This window comes from Diprion similis, chromosome 1 (assembly GCF_021155765.1).
Source record: "Diprion similis isolate iyDipSimi1 chromosome 1, iyDipSimi1.1, whole genome shotgun sequence".
Lineage (NCBI taxonomy): Eukaryota > Metazoa > Arthropoda > Insecta > Hymenoptera > Diprionidae > Diprion > Diprion similis.
The window spans coordinates 12,283,034-12,298,981 of record NC_060105.1 but is presented as its reverse complement, the minus strand read 5'-3'; the positions used below and the strand labels follow the sequence as shown (position 1 = coordinate 12,298,981).

Below are 15,948 nucleotides of genomic sequence, written 5' to 3'. Positions count from 1 at the left end.
GGCATAGTCACGGTTACTTGTACATAGTTTCATACGCCATGGGTACTTCGAATGAAATCTTTTCTGAGAAAATATCGTGACTTGAGTATAAACTAAATTGTAAATCATACTGTTGACAAAATCGGTTTAAGTACGTCGGAATCGTCCCAGTAATACAATCCTTTTCGAAACTAGTGAAACGTTTATTTCCTCCGATGGCCTCCCTTCGGTAAAACTTTTCCTATAACGAATCATCAGACCGAGTGCAGATCCGGGTGAAACTTTTGGCCGTGTGTGTTCAGACGTGAATTTGAACGCGTGGTTAAACTTCTAACCTGGGAGCAAAGACTTGAATCTAAAACATCAGTGCACCCATTCACCACAGACCATGTCGCTGCAAAGGAAATCCGTTAACGCGAATTAAGCATCCCTGCAGAAATTTTCCATCGACTAGTACCATACGTATGCTTCCTCGTTCTTCCGTCTCCCCCCTTTCATGCTTGTTCTCTCACCACCATTCAAGCTTACGAGAGCTTAAATGAAATGTAGGGACATTGATTTTCGCGGCTTCAATTGATGAAACAATTGCCAAATAGGTTGCCTGCTGCCTGCGTAACTTCTCACTTGACACATTTTGGCTTTGATTAGTCCTTTCGGGGACTACTCCTCTCGAAATTCTATTCAATTCCAATTCGGTATTAATTGCCTCAAGCAGTCTGCACAACTTTGTACCGCGTTAAATTCCAAACCCTTTTTGGATTCTACACGACCATTTCTGCACACCCATTTCCAAGTGTGTTTATTATACATATATGTCAATGTAACCGATGTTCACAGTTTTTCCTTGATCCATTTTATGTTGAACATTAAACTTTAGGTCGATAATTGTGGAAGCCATTTCATAAACATCAGTGCACAAGAGATCATCATTCGGACTCCTATATCAGTACTTAGGGTTGTTTAGTTGGATAAATATAGAATTTTTGGATTAGTTGGACTTGACACCCTGAAATATTTCACGTTTAGTAGGATTTCGTTGGGCAAGAGAAAAAAATTGGTTGTTTTTACAGAAAACTCTTCTTGTGTTCTCGCAGTTCTCGCTGCTACTGGCGATCGAATCACAGCACACCATTACCCAAGGACCCAGCAGTTGGTCTGAGAGCACAACTGACTGCTCCAAATGTCAACTACCGTCAGCCGCTGTGCGCCCAACCAACATAAAAGCAAGGAGACGAGGTGGTCCGCGGTCATTCCTCGCTTGACATCACGCAGTAACAGCAGTGGCAGCAAACAAGTCAAATGAACCGTTCCGTCCGGATCATTCACCTCATTTTCACTACCTTTTCTCTTTTAGTACCCACACAAAATCCTACACTCTTTATGTGAATTGACGCCCCCTTTTCAGGATAACCAAGCCCATGCTCCAGGCTCTTCGTTGCCAGTGTTCGAACTACATAAGGCCAGGCTATCCTCTCCTTTCCCAAAGGGGTGTACCATATTTTTCATGCATATAGCAAGAGTTTGAAATTTTGAATTGTGTGGGATTCAAAAACGTATTTCAGTGTGAGTGAAGTCATTGAATAATGGAGTACGTGTACATTGACATGGATGGATATAACATGAAAGCAAATATTTTTTCGACCATTCCAAAGCTCAGGAAAATTTTACCGACCTAAAAATTTTGCCTAAGCTGCTTATTTTTGCTCCCAAACTATTCTAAATAGTTCTCTGCAGGTTATTTTTCATGATTTCTCGAAAGAAATTAAAGGTATTCCGAATGGATTGAGACCAAGAGCACGTGAAGAGTATCCTCCTGAACGGGAATGATCGTCACATGGAGTCGTAGATCTTATTCTAAATGTAATTTCTGCTCAATTATCTCAACACATTGCTTCCGCAGCCGTAATCCTTCAAGTGAATATGTCATAACATGTGAACCTGAAAGCACTAAGCTCAAACGTATACTACAGATGCCCCCTGGGATCGGGTATTATTGGCCTGTGGATCTCTTGGCTCCAAACTTTCCGGCTAATTAGGTGGTGGATCCTCTTGGAATTAGGCTTAGAGGCGGGGGTTAGTTTCGAAGTAAAGTCATCCGTTCTCGAAGCTACAACTGAAGCCAGTGGCAGCAGCCAAGCGTTCTACTTGTATCAATCAAAGTAAACTGTCCGGTGGATGGTTTCAAGAGACGCGAGCGTGTAGCGAGGTTCTGGAAGTAAGTTTGCCTGGTTATGCTATCACTAACCGAGTGTCCCATGTTGATATTTCGGTCACCCTATTGAGTTATCTCCATCCAAGGCGAACATGCTTGTCTCCAATTGTGTTCGGGGAAATTTGTAGTCCAACTGGGTTTGCAGAGATCGCGAGACTGTAAATTGTCAAATGAATGTTATCACGCATGTATCGTGGATTTGTTGTCTGGAGATCAGAGTTCAGGGGCAGAAAAGAATGAGGCTCTTTGAAATTGTTAAAAAAAGAATTTGCATATCCGGTTTTTTGGGCAATCTTTTCAATTATCCTAATTTTTTGCGAGCACAAGACCCTTGACCATTACTTTATTCCAGTTTTTTCATGTGTTCCACCTGAAATGAAACACTTATCACCGAATTTCCTTGTGCAAATGTTCGCAATCTTTTAAGCTATTGTGAGTCTCTTTCTTGGAATTCATCACTTCGCGCTGCATTGATAAATAATGGAGGTGACGGGTAATAAAATTGTTGATGTTATGTAAGAGATAAGATAATCACAAATGAAGCAGGAAAAACGATATGGTGCAAACTGTTAAATACAATCTTGTGCTATTCATCGTACCAAACAAGGAAGAAGGAAGAAATGAGTAAAGCGAAACTGTTAATTCCTGATGCGCATAATAGAATCTCAGTGTTTCGTGTAGGAAAGGCCATAGGCCAAAAACCAAGTGTGATAAAATGAGCAGCACCTTGATGAAAGAAGTCTGTCTTCGATAAATTAGAAAACTATCTATCTAAAATGTAAAGAGAGCAAATGAAAAAAGTCTAAGAATACGAGACAAACTGGAACTTGAAGGAAAAGACGCGTTGTTGATGATCGCAGATTGAACGCAACGAACTATATGCGGATGAATGCGTCAGCCGTGATCAAGATGTTACAGAAATTTTATACGGAACTGAATGTTCACCTTAGAAAACAATAAAGAGTTTGGAAACTGCGAGGAACAAAGTTGAAAAAGCTTTAAAGTCACTGTGAAGTGATCGTTTTAAAAATGAACATAGACAAGTCGAAGAACATCATTTTTAGTACGAGTAGACTGCACAATAATTATAATCTTAAGTATATTAATGAGGATGTTAAAATAGTCCACGCGTTTTGCGACCTGGCGATGATATTTTCGAGCTCAGTCCTATTTTATGTGACGTTGACTAAGAATAAAAGTTCGGCTCATACGGTTGTACAGTTGATTATCAATATTCTAGCGTCGCAGGTTGCCAAATCATTAAAGACTTATGTGTGCCAGCATGTCGTTAAATTTGACATTTCATCTGACTAGAATTTGAGGAACGCTCTGGTGATACAGACTGTCACCTGTGATTAATGTCAATTATCGAAAACAAAAGACAAAAGTCGGAAACGATGGATGAAGAGTACTCAATGGAGGAGGTGCTCCACCGCTTTGTTATTGATCAAACGGTTTTGCATTTTAAGTGAAATTAAACCCGATTAAAATGTAATTCTGTGCTTGTGCACGTATTGGTCTGCGAAATAAGATAACTAGGCTTTAGGCACTAGAAAGATAAAAAAGAACCTGGTCAAAACGACGTACTACTCTCTACAGGCAAATCTTAAAGGACTTCTTGACAACCCGACAGTGAATGCATCCCGCATATTGCCGGGGACGGGATATTTCTACTTTGTCAGTTTGCGCGATGGTGCTGAGAACTATGTAGTTGTAAGCTATTGTTGTCAGGTACAGAGAACGACCCCATCCTCTGGGAGAACGTCATGGCTCTTGACAACGTCGCGTCGTCTTGGTATACTCGGATATTGCAGGATGTAGATAAAACGAGGATCGAGTTAAATATCTCCAACGACCTGTAAGAGCGTCTTGAAAGCTTAAGATTCTCCTACAAGTCACCGACGGCCTTTAAAGTATGGCTTTCTCACAGTTAATCGCTTTCAGAGACCTGAGTCATTTGTCTACGTAAATTTTGGGAAGCTTTCTCTGTCATATTATGAAGGTACCATAAGCTTCACCAAATCAACAACGAAAAGTTACACCAAAATGATGGACTCAAGTAAACGTACTCTGTACGAAAATATTGATGCTCGTGAAAATCCTTGAGAGTCATGGCTGAGGTACTGTAAGCGGATGTCACGGATCACTTTTCAATTTTGTTACGAGCACCGGGGATGATGATGGCAAGTGAAATAGCTGCGGATGAAAGAAGCAAGACGATTCTGTCGACAACTAATTTCTTAATAGATTGAACCAGCCTGATTTAGTCAAAAAGTTCATTTGCGTGAGGCACGATCATACAGTGTATTTCAAACCTCGATACTGTATCTTCAAAATTTATGGAATTAGCGACTCAGATTCTTAAACCGGAAGTGGAAACGCTTACTTGCACATCTTTGACGTTGAAATAGTATCCTGTGCAAATTCGAAACATGCTTCTTCTATGGTTTGAGAATTCTTTCTCGATCGGACGTTTTTGATGGCGACTCTATGAAAATTACGAAGCATATGGAAATGCGATAGTAAATGTAATTAAAAATACAAGTCTTTATAATGGATCTAAATTTTTCAACACTTCTGACAAACAGTGTATTGTTTATTATGACGACCATTCAATACCATAAACCTGATAAAGACATGATTATTTTCATTTGCTTTCCTGTGTACGCAATTTCCTAACTTCCATCGTAACCTTTTCTTTTTCCGAAGTGTCCAGGGGTTGCCCTACTAGCCTACGGCCAAGGATTTGACCGTGGCTGGCATTTCTACACATCTGGCATTTATGGCACGACACGACCCTTAGCCCCGACACAGGGAGGAGTCTCCACTTTTTCCGCTTAATTTCAACCAGTCTTTATTGCACCTCTGTGGCGTACGCTACTAGCTGACATTTTTTCCTTCTACACTTTATGTTGACTTGCTTTTACTTTGTAACTGTATCCTTTCTGAACAAGTCTTTGTGTTAAGAGGTTATATGCAGTTGTCATAGGAAAAATCCAAGAATTTTTATTCGTCATTAAAATGCGTTCATTAATCCAGAACAGAGCGGGATTTTATACATGGTACAATTGGTAAACTTAATGTATCAAATGTAGTATTTCAAGGCGCTGGTGTAGTAAGACTTTAAAGTAATCTTACCAAATGAATCTTCTGTACGAAGAGACCAAAATTTTTACCTTTGAACGCTATTCCAATGGCTGACAAAATGTCGAAGAAACTACAATGAATGAAAGAACAGTATACCATGCAAAAGTGAAATCTGTGCTTGTGGAAATGTTATGCACAAACTAAAAACGGCACAAAGTGGTTTACTGAAAGTACTGTTGAAGTAATACAAAATTGGTGTATTATTAGGCCAGCTTTCATGAAAACCGAATGAAATTCTATACTACAGCGACAGATTACTGTTTGCATGATTATTATTTATCACAACAAGTCGCCCATATAGCTAATGTGGATGGAAATGTTGAAAAAGGACGTCACAGGTAATGTCAATACCTATGACGTCAAATAACACGTCAAAATGGTAAGCTTAGGGCAATCAAAATAAAATCTTGGTGCAATATAGAGGAAGAAAAAAAAATGCACAAGTCATAATAGAAATGGAAAACGATCCAGTGATGCAAAAGGTGAAGCTACATAGTAATCAATGCATGAAAGAAGTATTTTATTATTGAATAAATTACTGAAATATCATTTGGCATTGACGCGAAGAAGTATCAGAACGTATATTCGAGTTCAGTTAGGTACGAAAATGATTACAAAATTTTACAGAACAGAGTGAAAGTGAAGCCACGCCTGCCCTGAGTATACACTTTCATCGTAGACAATGGATACGCAGCTAATTTGTGATGTAACATGCAATTCGCCATTTCTTTTGCGTGCGAATGCATCTGCCACGCAGAGCGCGAAATCTACACGAATAGCGTGAGTATGCAGTGCTGAATACATGAGTAGTGCGAGACCAGCTTTCCGAGCATAAATCCTGACTGGGTTTAGGACGACCGCTTGTCCTGAGGAACCTCACCCAACTAATAGCATTACGAGGGTTGGAAGGACATTCCACAGTAGAGTGGGCACTCCGCGCTGATTGAACTTTGAATTTACAATTAGCACAAACCCATTCTCTGGATTTAGAATCCAATAATTTTTAATATCAGATTTACGTCTTTATTCGCGAAATATTCAGGAGCTTATCTACTTTTGTGTATATTCAATCCAACCTAGAATCACAAAGTGAAGCTTGCTAAAACATGAAAACAGAGAATGATTTTGATACGTTGTAAAATGCAGCGCCGATGATTACTTTCTTTCAAAGTATAACCTCACTATCTCACCCAGGATCCGGAGTTGGCACACATTTGAGCTAATTGATGTAACTTGTGTTTCCGATACGATAATAGACAGCAGGATTGTTGACATGCATGGTACGGTCTGCATGTTGGCAGATCTGGATGCTTCTACAACCCTGTTTAAGGTGCTTATAAGGACTCGTTGTACACCTCGAAAACGCGGGGATGCAAAACTCCTATACTACTCAAGCGATCAGAGTGAAACTTGGGCAGTTAATGCCTTATTTTGGCAAAAAGTGGAGTATCTTTTACTTTTTCAAAATTTTGAAAAAAAATTTACAGATTGGTTACCACACACAGAAATTAGCCAAATTTTCATAGTTGCACTGAATGGATCGACCTATCCGGTATGATGCCACTCGGCGGTGATGAAACACACATTTTGAGTCCAGTCCCATGAGATTTGATGGTTAGATGACGATATGGCAGCTGATCTGGTTTTCGATTATGAAGAACACCGAAATCTCATTTTGGCGACATTTGTTACCGATATTACGCGTATGCCGGTAATGTATGCGTGTAATGTCGGTCAAAAATTACTGGCATGCATGAAAGGTCGGTAACAAATGTCGCCAAAATGAGATTTTGGTGTACTTCGTAATCGAAAACCAGATCAGCTGTCATTTCGTCATTTCACCATCAAATCTCATGGAACTGGGCTCAAAATGTGTGTTTCATCACCGCCGAGTGGCAACATACCGGATAGTTCGATCCATTCAGTGCAACTGTGAAAATTTGGCCAATTTCTGTGGGTGGTAACCAATCTGTAAATTTTTTTTTCAAATTTTGAAAAAGTAAAAAAACGCTCCACTTTTTGCCAAAGTAAGGCATTAACTGCCCAAGTTTCACTCTGATCGCTTGAGCGGTATAGGAGTTTTGCTTCCCCGCGTTTTCGAGGTGTACAACGCTTCTTTATAAGCACCTTCGAGTAATAAATCGGAAGTTTCGGTTCGCTAAGAAACCATCGCATTTCGTTGTTGTCTTTCTAATTGTAACTGAAACAACATTTTCTGACGGTCGAAAGGTTAACGCCATATTGGCTGCACAAGTCGAAGTGCATTTGTAGATATAATCATAAACCACCGTCAGCGAATCTTTAAATGCTATTATATAAAATGATCTTGTACAGTACGACGATGTGTCGTCTTCTGGTCCCTCCTTCCTAACCGATGCATGTATTGCGCATGCGCAGATCTTTATCGTCAATTCATGCGTGACACGATTTTGCAGCAGTAATGAAAGCACCGCATCGCCAGCACATTTGAGGTTAGGTATACCGCAATCTGTCACCTCGACGTGCAATGAATGCACTGATCCTCATAGTGCAGTGCAACCGCACTAAAAACGACGAAGAACACAATATTTACACATTCGCAATACATCCTACGATTTCTGATTATCCAATCATAGTACAATTTAGACCAATAATTTCGGTCAATATGTGGATCCCGTATGATTTTTTCCGTCTATCTACAATGGCAAAACTTGGCAATTCCTTTAGAAGTCTTTGGTCTGGTGACAAAATCATCACTTATTAGAGTATCAGCAGAGTTTGAAGAATTTATTAAAAAATGTATTTTACTTGATAGTTTTTGCGCTTTTACCACATCACTAACCGTCTACCCAACAGCCTTTCAAAATATTACTTTCGATTTAAAAATAAACCTGCGTACACCCATACGGGATAGGATATTTATATCAGTAATCTGACTGATTGAATAGATCCTGTCTTTCCTGTTTACTTTTCTATCTTTCAGAAAGAAAATTCAGTGATTTCACGGAGATCTTGGTCCTCGGAACTCAAGTTCATTACGAATTTCATCTTGGTACATGCTATTTCCGATTAGGTGCAGTTTAAAATTTTGTCCATCAGAGTTGATGAATTTTTGGTTTGGTTACAATCGAGGACAAAGATTTTTGATTTTGAAATTAAAATCGATAAACGAAGAGTAACTATAATCTATAAAATTCAGTGTCGCAAATTACCGGCTTGAATCCAATCAGAATGATTCCAAACTAATAATAAGTGACCTTTATGAGTGACTAATTTCGTCTTTTAACACTGTCTAGATTATTTTAGTCGACGACAAATAATGAAAGTTCATCTTTACTGACGACCATAAGCACGAGCTGAATCAGCGTGATGTAAAATTTTTTAGAGGCTTCTCGGAAAAACGGTGAACTGTGAGATAATCAGAACAGAGAAAAAAGCGCACGTTAATATAGAAGCTACTGTTTTTTTCACCCTCCTGGCCGAAGTTTTCCTGATTTCGGTTAGTCTCGGTATTCGAGGGACCCTTATCGTGAAGTTCTCGCTTATAGGAGATCCGGACAGATGATGCTTGGCGCAGGTGGCAATACAGGACAACCAGCTCAACTTCTGATTGGACACTTGGTTATAAGGCGTGTAATATACGACATGTTTTTCTGGGGTATCTCCTATCGGTATCGGGATGTACAAAGATGGCTTCTTCCGTTAGCTATATGTTATTGTTCTGGTTTATCCGGGTACCCTCAACACACACCTGCGAAAAGTTTTCCTTTCAGATGTAAGCGCGATGACCAGGTGATGATACGGTGTCATAAGTCACTGACATTCTGTTGACTGTCCAAATCTTATCAATTGCTATCACAGAAATGTTTTAGAGAAAATTGTTGCACTTCAGAGAAACGTGTGTAATATTTAATGGAATTAATGGACAAGGTATTGTGCGTTAACAAAGTACCTCGTAGACTGAGGCTATTCCACTACTTTCTCCTGACCGAAATCCTTCGACAAAAGAAGAAAATGCATACTTCTTCCGACCCAAAAGTTCTCTTTCCCTGGGGCCCTCATCTACTCCCTACGCTGTCGAGTTTGCTTGACATCCAACGATCAGAACCAAAAACTGAGTTTGATTCATAGTTTCACTTCTTGGAACATTGAAACAGCCGCAATTCCCGTGATTCGAACTTGGAGTGTTTCTATCCAAGGACGACACGATTAATCTATTGGTAAGTAGCATCAAGGTATGAAATTCACGATTTAGTTAACCCCCGGAGGGTGTTGAACCGAAGTTCCAAATTCCCTAAAACCCAGCCTCTGACCCTGGAGATCAGCGTTCCCTGCAATACTCGCAAAATATAGTTTCGAATCCAGCAAAGCAGCGCTGACAGCACCGGCAATAAGCGTCAGTCAAGTAACATGGGTCTGCCTGCGAGCTATACGCACTAAATCTTGCAGTTGGCAAGAATGAGTGGCGTCAGGCACCGTGATAATTTCAGCATGGACTGTATGTTGGTAGCTAACGAACCGATTCTTCGGAAATTAATGGCCTCAGTTCGTCACTGTAACTTGCCCCGAAATTCCCATTAAGAATAGACCAATTCGGATATTTTTTATCTCTGAAAATGAAATGTAATAAAAAATAAAAGCTCAAGTTCAAACTTGTACAAAAAGAGTTGAAAAAAGGATAAATCCTTTTGAATTAGATGTATGCACATTGCACAAGGATTCGAAAGACAACCGATCGAATATTTCTTTGATACTTTTTTTTTAAACAAATTTATACTTGCATTTCAATTGCGTTGGTTCTTCAAAAGACTCTACCAAGTATATCTTCTTCCGATACAGATTGCTTCATGAAATAACTTTTGTATCAAACTAACATGGCTGTTAGGATCAGGTTTGTAAATGAAAGCGCGATGTTAACATCGTTTGCAGGATATCCAGCACGCGGTTCTCCCTCATATGATTAATTAGTACGTATAAGTCGCGTTACCAGTAAACACGAATTCGCCAACGTATCATCAACGCTTCATAAACATCCTTGAAAAATTCAACCAGAGGAATTCAAATATTCAGTCCCCGAGGAAAAATTTTATCCCTCATTTACATACCAAGGATTCGCTCTTTCACATTTTTCAACGTTTCATTGAAATCACACTGACAAGGCTTACCAAGGAGTCGCCATATACTTGACACGATATTAAAAATTCCATTGCAGTTCGTTAATGATACGAAAATATTAAGAATGCGCTGTTAGATTGTATAAAAACTCGCCAATATTATATTTGATCTTATCACAAATTCACACAAGTTTTTATAATGAATATATGTCTACTCGCACGTCGACTCAAAATGTCTTTCTTCAAAGGATGTGTTGTTGAAAATTTCAGAGCGTCGTATTGGAGATGAACAGGTTGGGAATGATGGTGGATCTCTCACACGTATCTGTACCAACCATGCTGGACGCGATGGATGCTTCGAGAGCTCCGGTCATATTCAGTCACAGCAGTGCTCACGCTCTTTGTAATTCTTCGCGAAATGTGCCTGATCATGCACTACGTTTCCTCGTAAGTAATATTATAACTTTTCACTAAAATCTATCGTTTAAAATTTATAAGGAAACTATTTCATTAGCAGTTTCCACACTGATTCGAATTATAAAAAATTTTCTGATGTGAAAACTCAACTCTCACAGACACGAATAGACGAAAATGGTTGATGATAAATTACTGCAAAAAATCTTCGGTCTCCGGAAAATGTGCAAAAACTAGTAAAAAACGAATGCTTTCTGAAAAATTTTGCTGTTTTCTTTGGTATTCTTTATTGTTTATAGATTTCTTGATTCACGAATCATATTAATATGTTATACGTATTTTATCGTATTTGATATTCTAGTTCCACTTGCAAAGTCATGAATATAGTTAAGAAGAAAAAAATTCATAATTTTTATCCATGAAATATGAACCCATTAGCTCAATTAGCTTAGCTTTTTTTTTAAATCTTTACATCTACATAAAAATACATTCATTTATAATATTAATAGACCCAATTGAAGAACCTATTTATATATTAATCAAATGATAATTGTTTGATAAACTATTTATCTCCAAATGAATGGATAATTAGTAGTCAATTATTTATATTGATATAATTAACCGGTTGACTGGTATTGAATCATATATGTAGAGCAAAAAACTATGCCAATCCTGGTATTGTATCATATTTGTACGAACTTGAATAACTTTGTCTTTCAATCAATTTGGACGAAAATTTATATATAACTGTTTTTTGGTATACTCTATTCGACTAATCAATCAGATTTATTAAACTCAAAATCCTAACCTGAAAATTACTCGAATCATATATAATTATTCTACACTCTTTGAAGTACCTCCATACTTTTCAAGTGATCGTATGATTGTGAAATTTTTACTCCGTAGTTTTTTGGGTTGCTAACTATGATTTCGCTATCTGAATCAAAAAAATTCTAAATGGCGGATACTGAAATGTAAATAAACAAAAATAACAATAATGAATTCTTAGGAATTTCCATTTTGGCGTCCAGGTTTTCCGGATCTACTGTTTGAACTTCATGAATCTAACATTGGATTTGTTTTTGTATTATTAAGAATTGGAGAAACTGAAATATTTCACCCTCAAGCCTTATTTTTCATCCCTTCAGGGGGCTGTGGAGTGAAAATCAAATTCAGGAATGAAATGAGCGTCCCTAAAAACCCTCGAATTCAATTTTTTTGTAAAATCGAACATTTCGCCCTCAACCCATATTTTTACCCCTTTAACATGGTGCAAAGTAAAAACTAAGTTCAGAAATGGAATCGAAAACACCAAAAACCCCCTGAAACAGACATTCTTTTATTTTAGTAAAGAATATGCTTCTACCAGTTTTAACACAAAAACTCGAAAATACGCTGCCAGTCAACCGGTTAAATAATTCATAATTTATCTATCCATGTGTCTTCTTTAATTTATTCAACAAGTCTTAATTCCTTGCATAAATTATTTTAATTCAATAAAATAGAGTTAAATCAGATGGCATTTTCCGGATGATTAATTAGAGAAATGACTACCTAGCGTAAAGAGTAAAACTCGATAAATCAGATTCAGTTCAGTATGTGCGAATTTGTTTACAGGCTCGCAATGGAGGAATAGTGATGGTCTCATTTTATCCCCATTTCATCAGTTGCGGAGAGAAATCAACGCTCCAAGACGTTGCCGGTGAGTTTGCTCACGTCAGCAAAATTTTTCCCCAATTTTCAACCCCGTATACATTTATAACAATACTGAGAAATTTGCACGTAGTCAGATTTTGCGGTTCGTGAAACCGATCGAAGTCGTTCCATGTCGTTTGTTGGTCAAATCTACGAGTATTTGCCAGAATTCTTCACGCGGAAAACTTCATTCCGTCTGAATATCGCTCACAGGGTAAAAAGCATTACGATTTTATCGATGGAAAATTTCAACTCTACGGTAGTTACAGTTTCGAACAATATTTCGACAGTTATCTCGTCGTCTTCGATTATTATTATTATTGTTTTTCTTTTACTTTACCATAATTTCGGTTTTGAATCCACTCACTTTTAGCCGACACAATTTTTTTTCACGTAATCAGTGGGACACTTGAGTTACTCGATATATGCATGACTATCTACATACAATACGTGCTTGTAAATGGCTCGCTTTGCCAAATAGTTTCTGTACACTGTACAGAATAATTGAACCCTTGGGTGCAATACATTCTAACCCAAGTTGCGTTGCTTGTATCTTTATATATAAAAATCCCGTGTCACGATGTTCGTTTACGCTAATCTCCGAAACCGCTAAACCGATTTCAATGAAACTTTGTAAATGTGTATTGCTTGGTCCAACTTAAGTGATAAGATAGTTTTTATTCCGATAAGTGACGGTCAATATCTTTTATTGCAAATTAAAGGAATTTTTGTAGAACAAAGGGTCGCAATTCGTTTATAAGTTCCATAAGTTTTTAATAGATGGCGGTGTCAGTTAATCGATTTAGTTCCATAAGTTTTCGATAGATGGCGGTGTGAGGTGATCTGTTGACATCTCAAATATCCTTTGTTATCCAGGTTGAGTAAGTATTCAATAGATCGGGCTGTGTTTTAATTTCAAACGACATCCTGGGTGTCTATAAGTACGATTCCTTACACATATTACCAATAAATTATTACCAATTTGGATTCAGAACTCGCAATGTCGAGGGAAACGTTTTGACGTGGATCGTGTTTTGATCTTCGTTACAGAAGTGAACTCCGTGCAGGTTTGATGAGCGAATTCGTCAAATTATCCTGATTCTGATGTCAGACGGCTCGTCGATCGGCGTAATATTACTCTAATTTTCTCGAGTGCAAATACTGTTGCCTTCGAAAAATAATTTGGTTACTCTCAATCCATTTTACGATGCGTTGGTGTGTATTCAAAGCTAAACATGAATGCGTTTATCGCAAATCCGAGGAATTTTAGCCTCCATTTACACACGTCAAATATCGAAATTATCATTTCACCGTGTTGTCCCAACGATAACGCATAACACAACTCATCGTTCTCGTCTCTGCAAACAATAAACGTTAATGAATCGTTTTTTTTCAGCGCATATCAACCACATACGAAAAGTCGCGGGAATAGATCACATTGGGATCGGAGCCGGCTATGATGGAATTAATTTGTAAGTAAATGAATCAATTATAAATTAAAAAAATAATTGACATCTTTTTCTCGAATCAATTAGAAAAGTAAAAGTAATTGACACTTTGTTTCGAATCAACTACAAATTCAAAAGTAATTGAGACTTTTTCTCGAATAAATTACAAATTACAATTGTAATTTCTAATTTGAATGTAATTAATTCCAAAAAGTAATAAGATGCTGCCTAATACTGATTGTGAATTTATTCCCATTGTATAGACTGAAAAAAAAAGTCTTGACTGCAGTTACTCTGAGATATAGTCTCCAATTTGAAAATCAGAATTGCATCAACTCACCTCCAGTTACCTACTTACTCGTGCAGAAAATAATAGTCGCTGTAGATTCAATCTTCGGTTTTTTCGAATGGAATACAAAACGGAATCTAACGACAAGTGAATTTCGTGAGCTGCTTGATCAAACTATAAAGGGTAATCATTGTTGATTCGTGAAACGCACAAGGATTTTGCGGAAAATTGAAAAGGCAACGTGAGAAAAATCGCGAACTCTTTCCGAGCTGTTCATCCGGCCATCGGATGTACTGCAGTTAGAGGGTGGCAACTTTCGTTCAGATTCCATTCAAACCATCAGTTCCCGGTCAAATCCAGTCATCCGAATTCATCAATTGTCTCATTTAATATACGTATACACAAAATTCGTAGTTGCTGTCGAAGCGACCATGAAAAAAAGTGAAAGAACTCGCCGTACTCACTCTCAGCTTTACAAAAACCTAAGATATATTTTAAATTCAAGATGGGTTACCTGACACGTGACTTGCCAAGATAAAAACAGACGGAGAAAGTCGAACAGAGAGAGAAAGAGAGAGAGAGAAAGCAATATTTATTTCACGCTCCGGGACTTATTCCCTCAAGCGCCAACCAGTGCATTACATTTTAGATTGACTGAAAGTATCACATTTGCCAATATTTAAAAACACTCTGAACTAGTGATAAAAATAAAAATAAAATTGAAACGGTAAGCGCCATGCGATGAACAAAGTTATGGTTTACAGGATTTCATACTGCATTTCTTTATTATTATTCAACCCTTCGATGTTGGTTGTTATAAGCAACCATTTCGGAGCAATCGTCGAACGAAATTTATTTATCTTTTCCCTTCGTCTTTTTTTTTCAATTCTTTTCTTCTTTTAATTCTGATAGCGAAATTCGATTCTAAAAAAATTTGATTAGAATATTCTATATACGTATATAGGCATATAATTATTGCTGCGTAAATTCGGTAGATTCTTCCGGATAAAATTTATCGAAAAAACGCTTCGAGCAGAATAATTTTCGGCATCAAATGTTCGAAAAACACCTACATCGTTATATATTGTAATGTTTATATTATACTAAAGGTATAATACAAAATGTGTTCAAAGGTTCAAGTAAATATTATTCTCGTGAATTTTGACGCTGTTTATTTTATCGATGTTATTAATTGGCATATATAGATATATATGATATTATTGCTGATTTATCTTTGAATATTAAACATCGTATAATTGTTAAAATATTTCATATCTGTGGATAAGTTTGACTTGCCTGCGATGTCGACTGCCTGTGTTAATGGCGAAACCACTTGTTGTGTTTACCTGCGTCAATACTTAGTAGGCTTTCTCAATTGCTAGGGCTCGAACAAACAGTTCGCTTGAATCACCCTAAGTAATCATGTCATAAACAAACGTTTCACGCTCGGGTAGGCCAGAGATTATTGTTGTGAATGTTACTGTCTGTTGTCGTTGTTGCTGTATTATTTTCTGTTTTTTTTTTTTAACCATAATTTTGGAATATATTTCATTTTTGTTGACGAAATTTTGCAGTGTAATTTATTTAATTTGATAATATTAGTACTTGATGGTGCTAGGAGATATAGATGTTGAGAAAATACTGGGAAAGCACTAATAATTAATCCTATCA

General features: G+C 37.5%; 1 protein-coding gene across 1 annotated transcript in view; it reads left to right on the top strand.

The window, feature by feature from the left end:
- LOC124406706 (dipeptidase 1) overlaps positions 1–15,948 on the top strand; it is a 121,490-nt gene that overhangs the window by 71,944 nt on the left and 33,598 nt on the right. Inside the window, exons 6-8 of the mRNA XM_046882276.1 lie at positions 10,702–10,878; positions 12,463–12,547; positions 13,937–14,012. Of these exons, the coding sequence (XP_046738232.1) occupies positions 10,702–10,878; positions 12,463–12,547; positions 13,937–14,012 (338 nt within the window). The remainder of the gene's footprint in view (positions 1–10,701; positions 10,879–12,462; positions 12,548–13,936; positions 14,013–15,948) is intronic.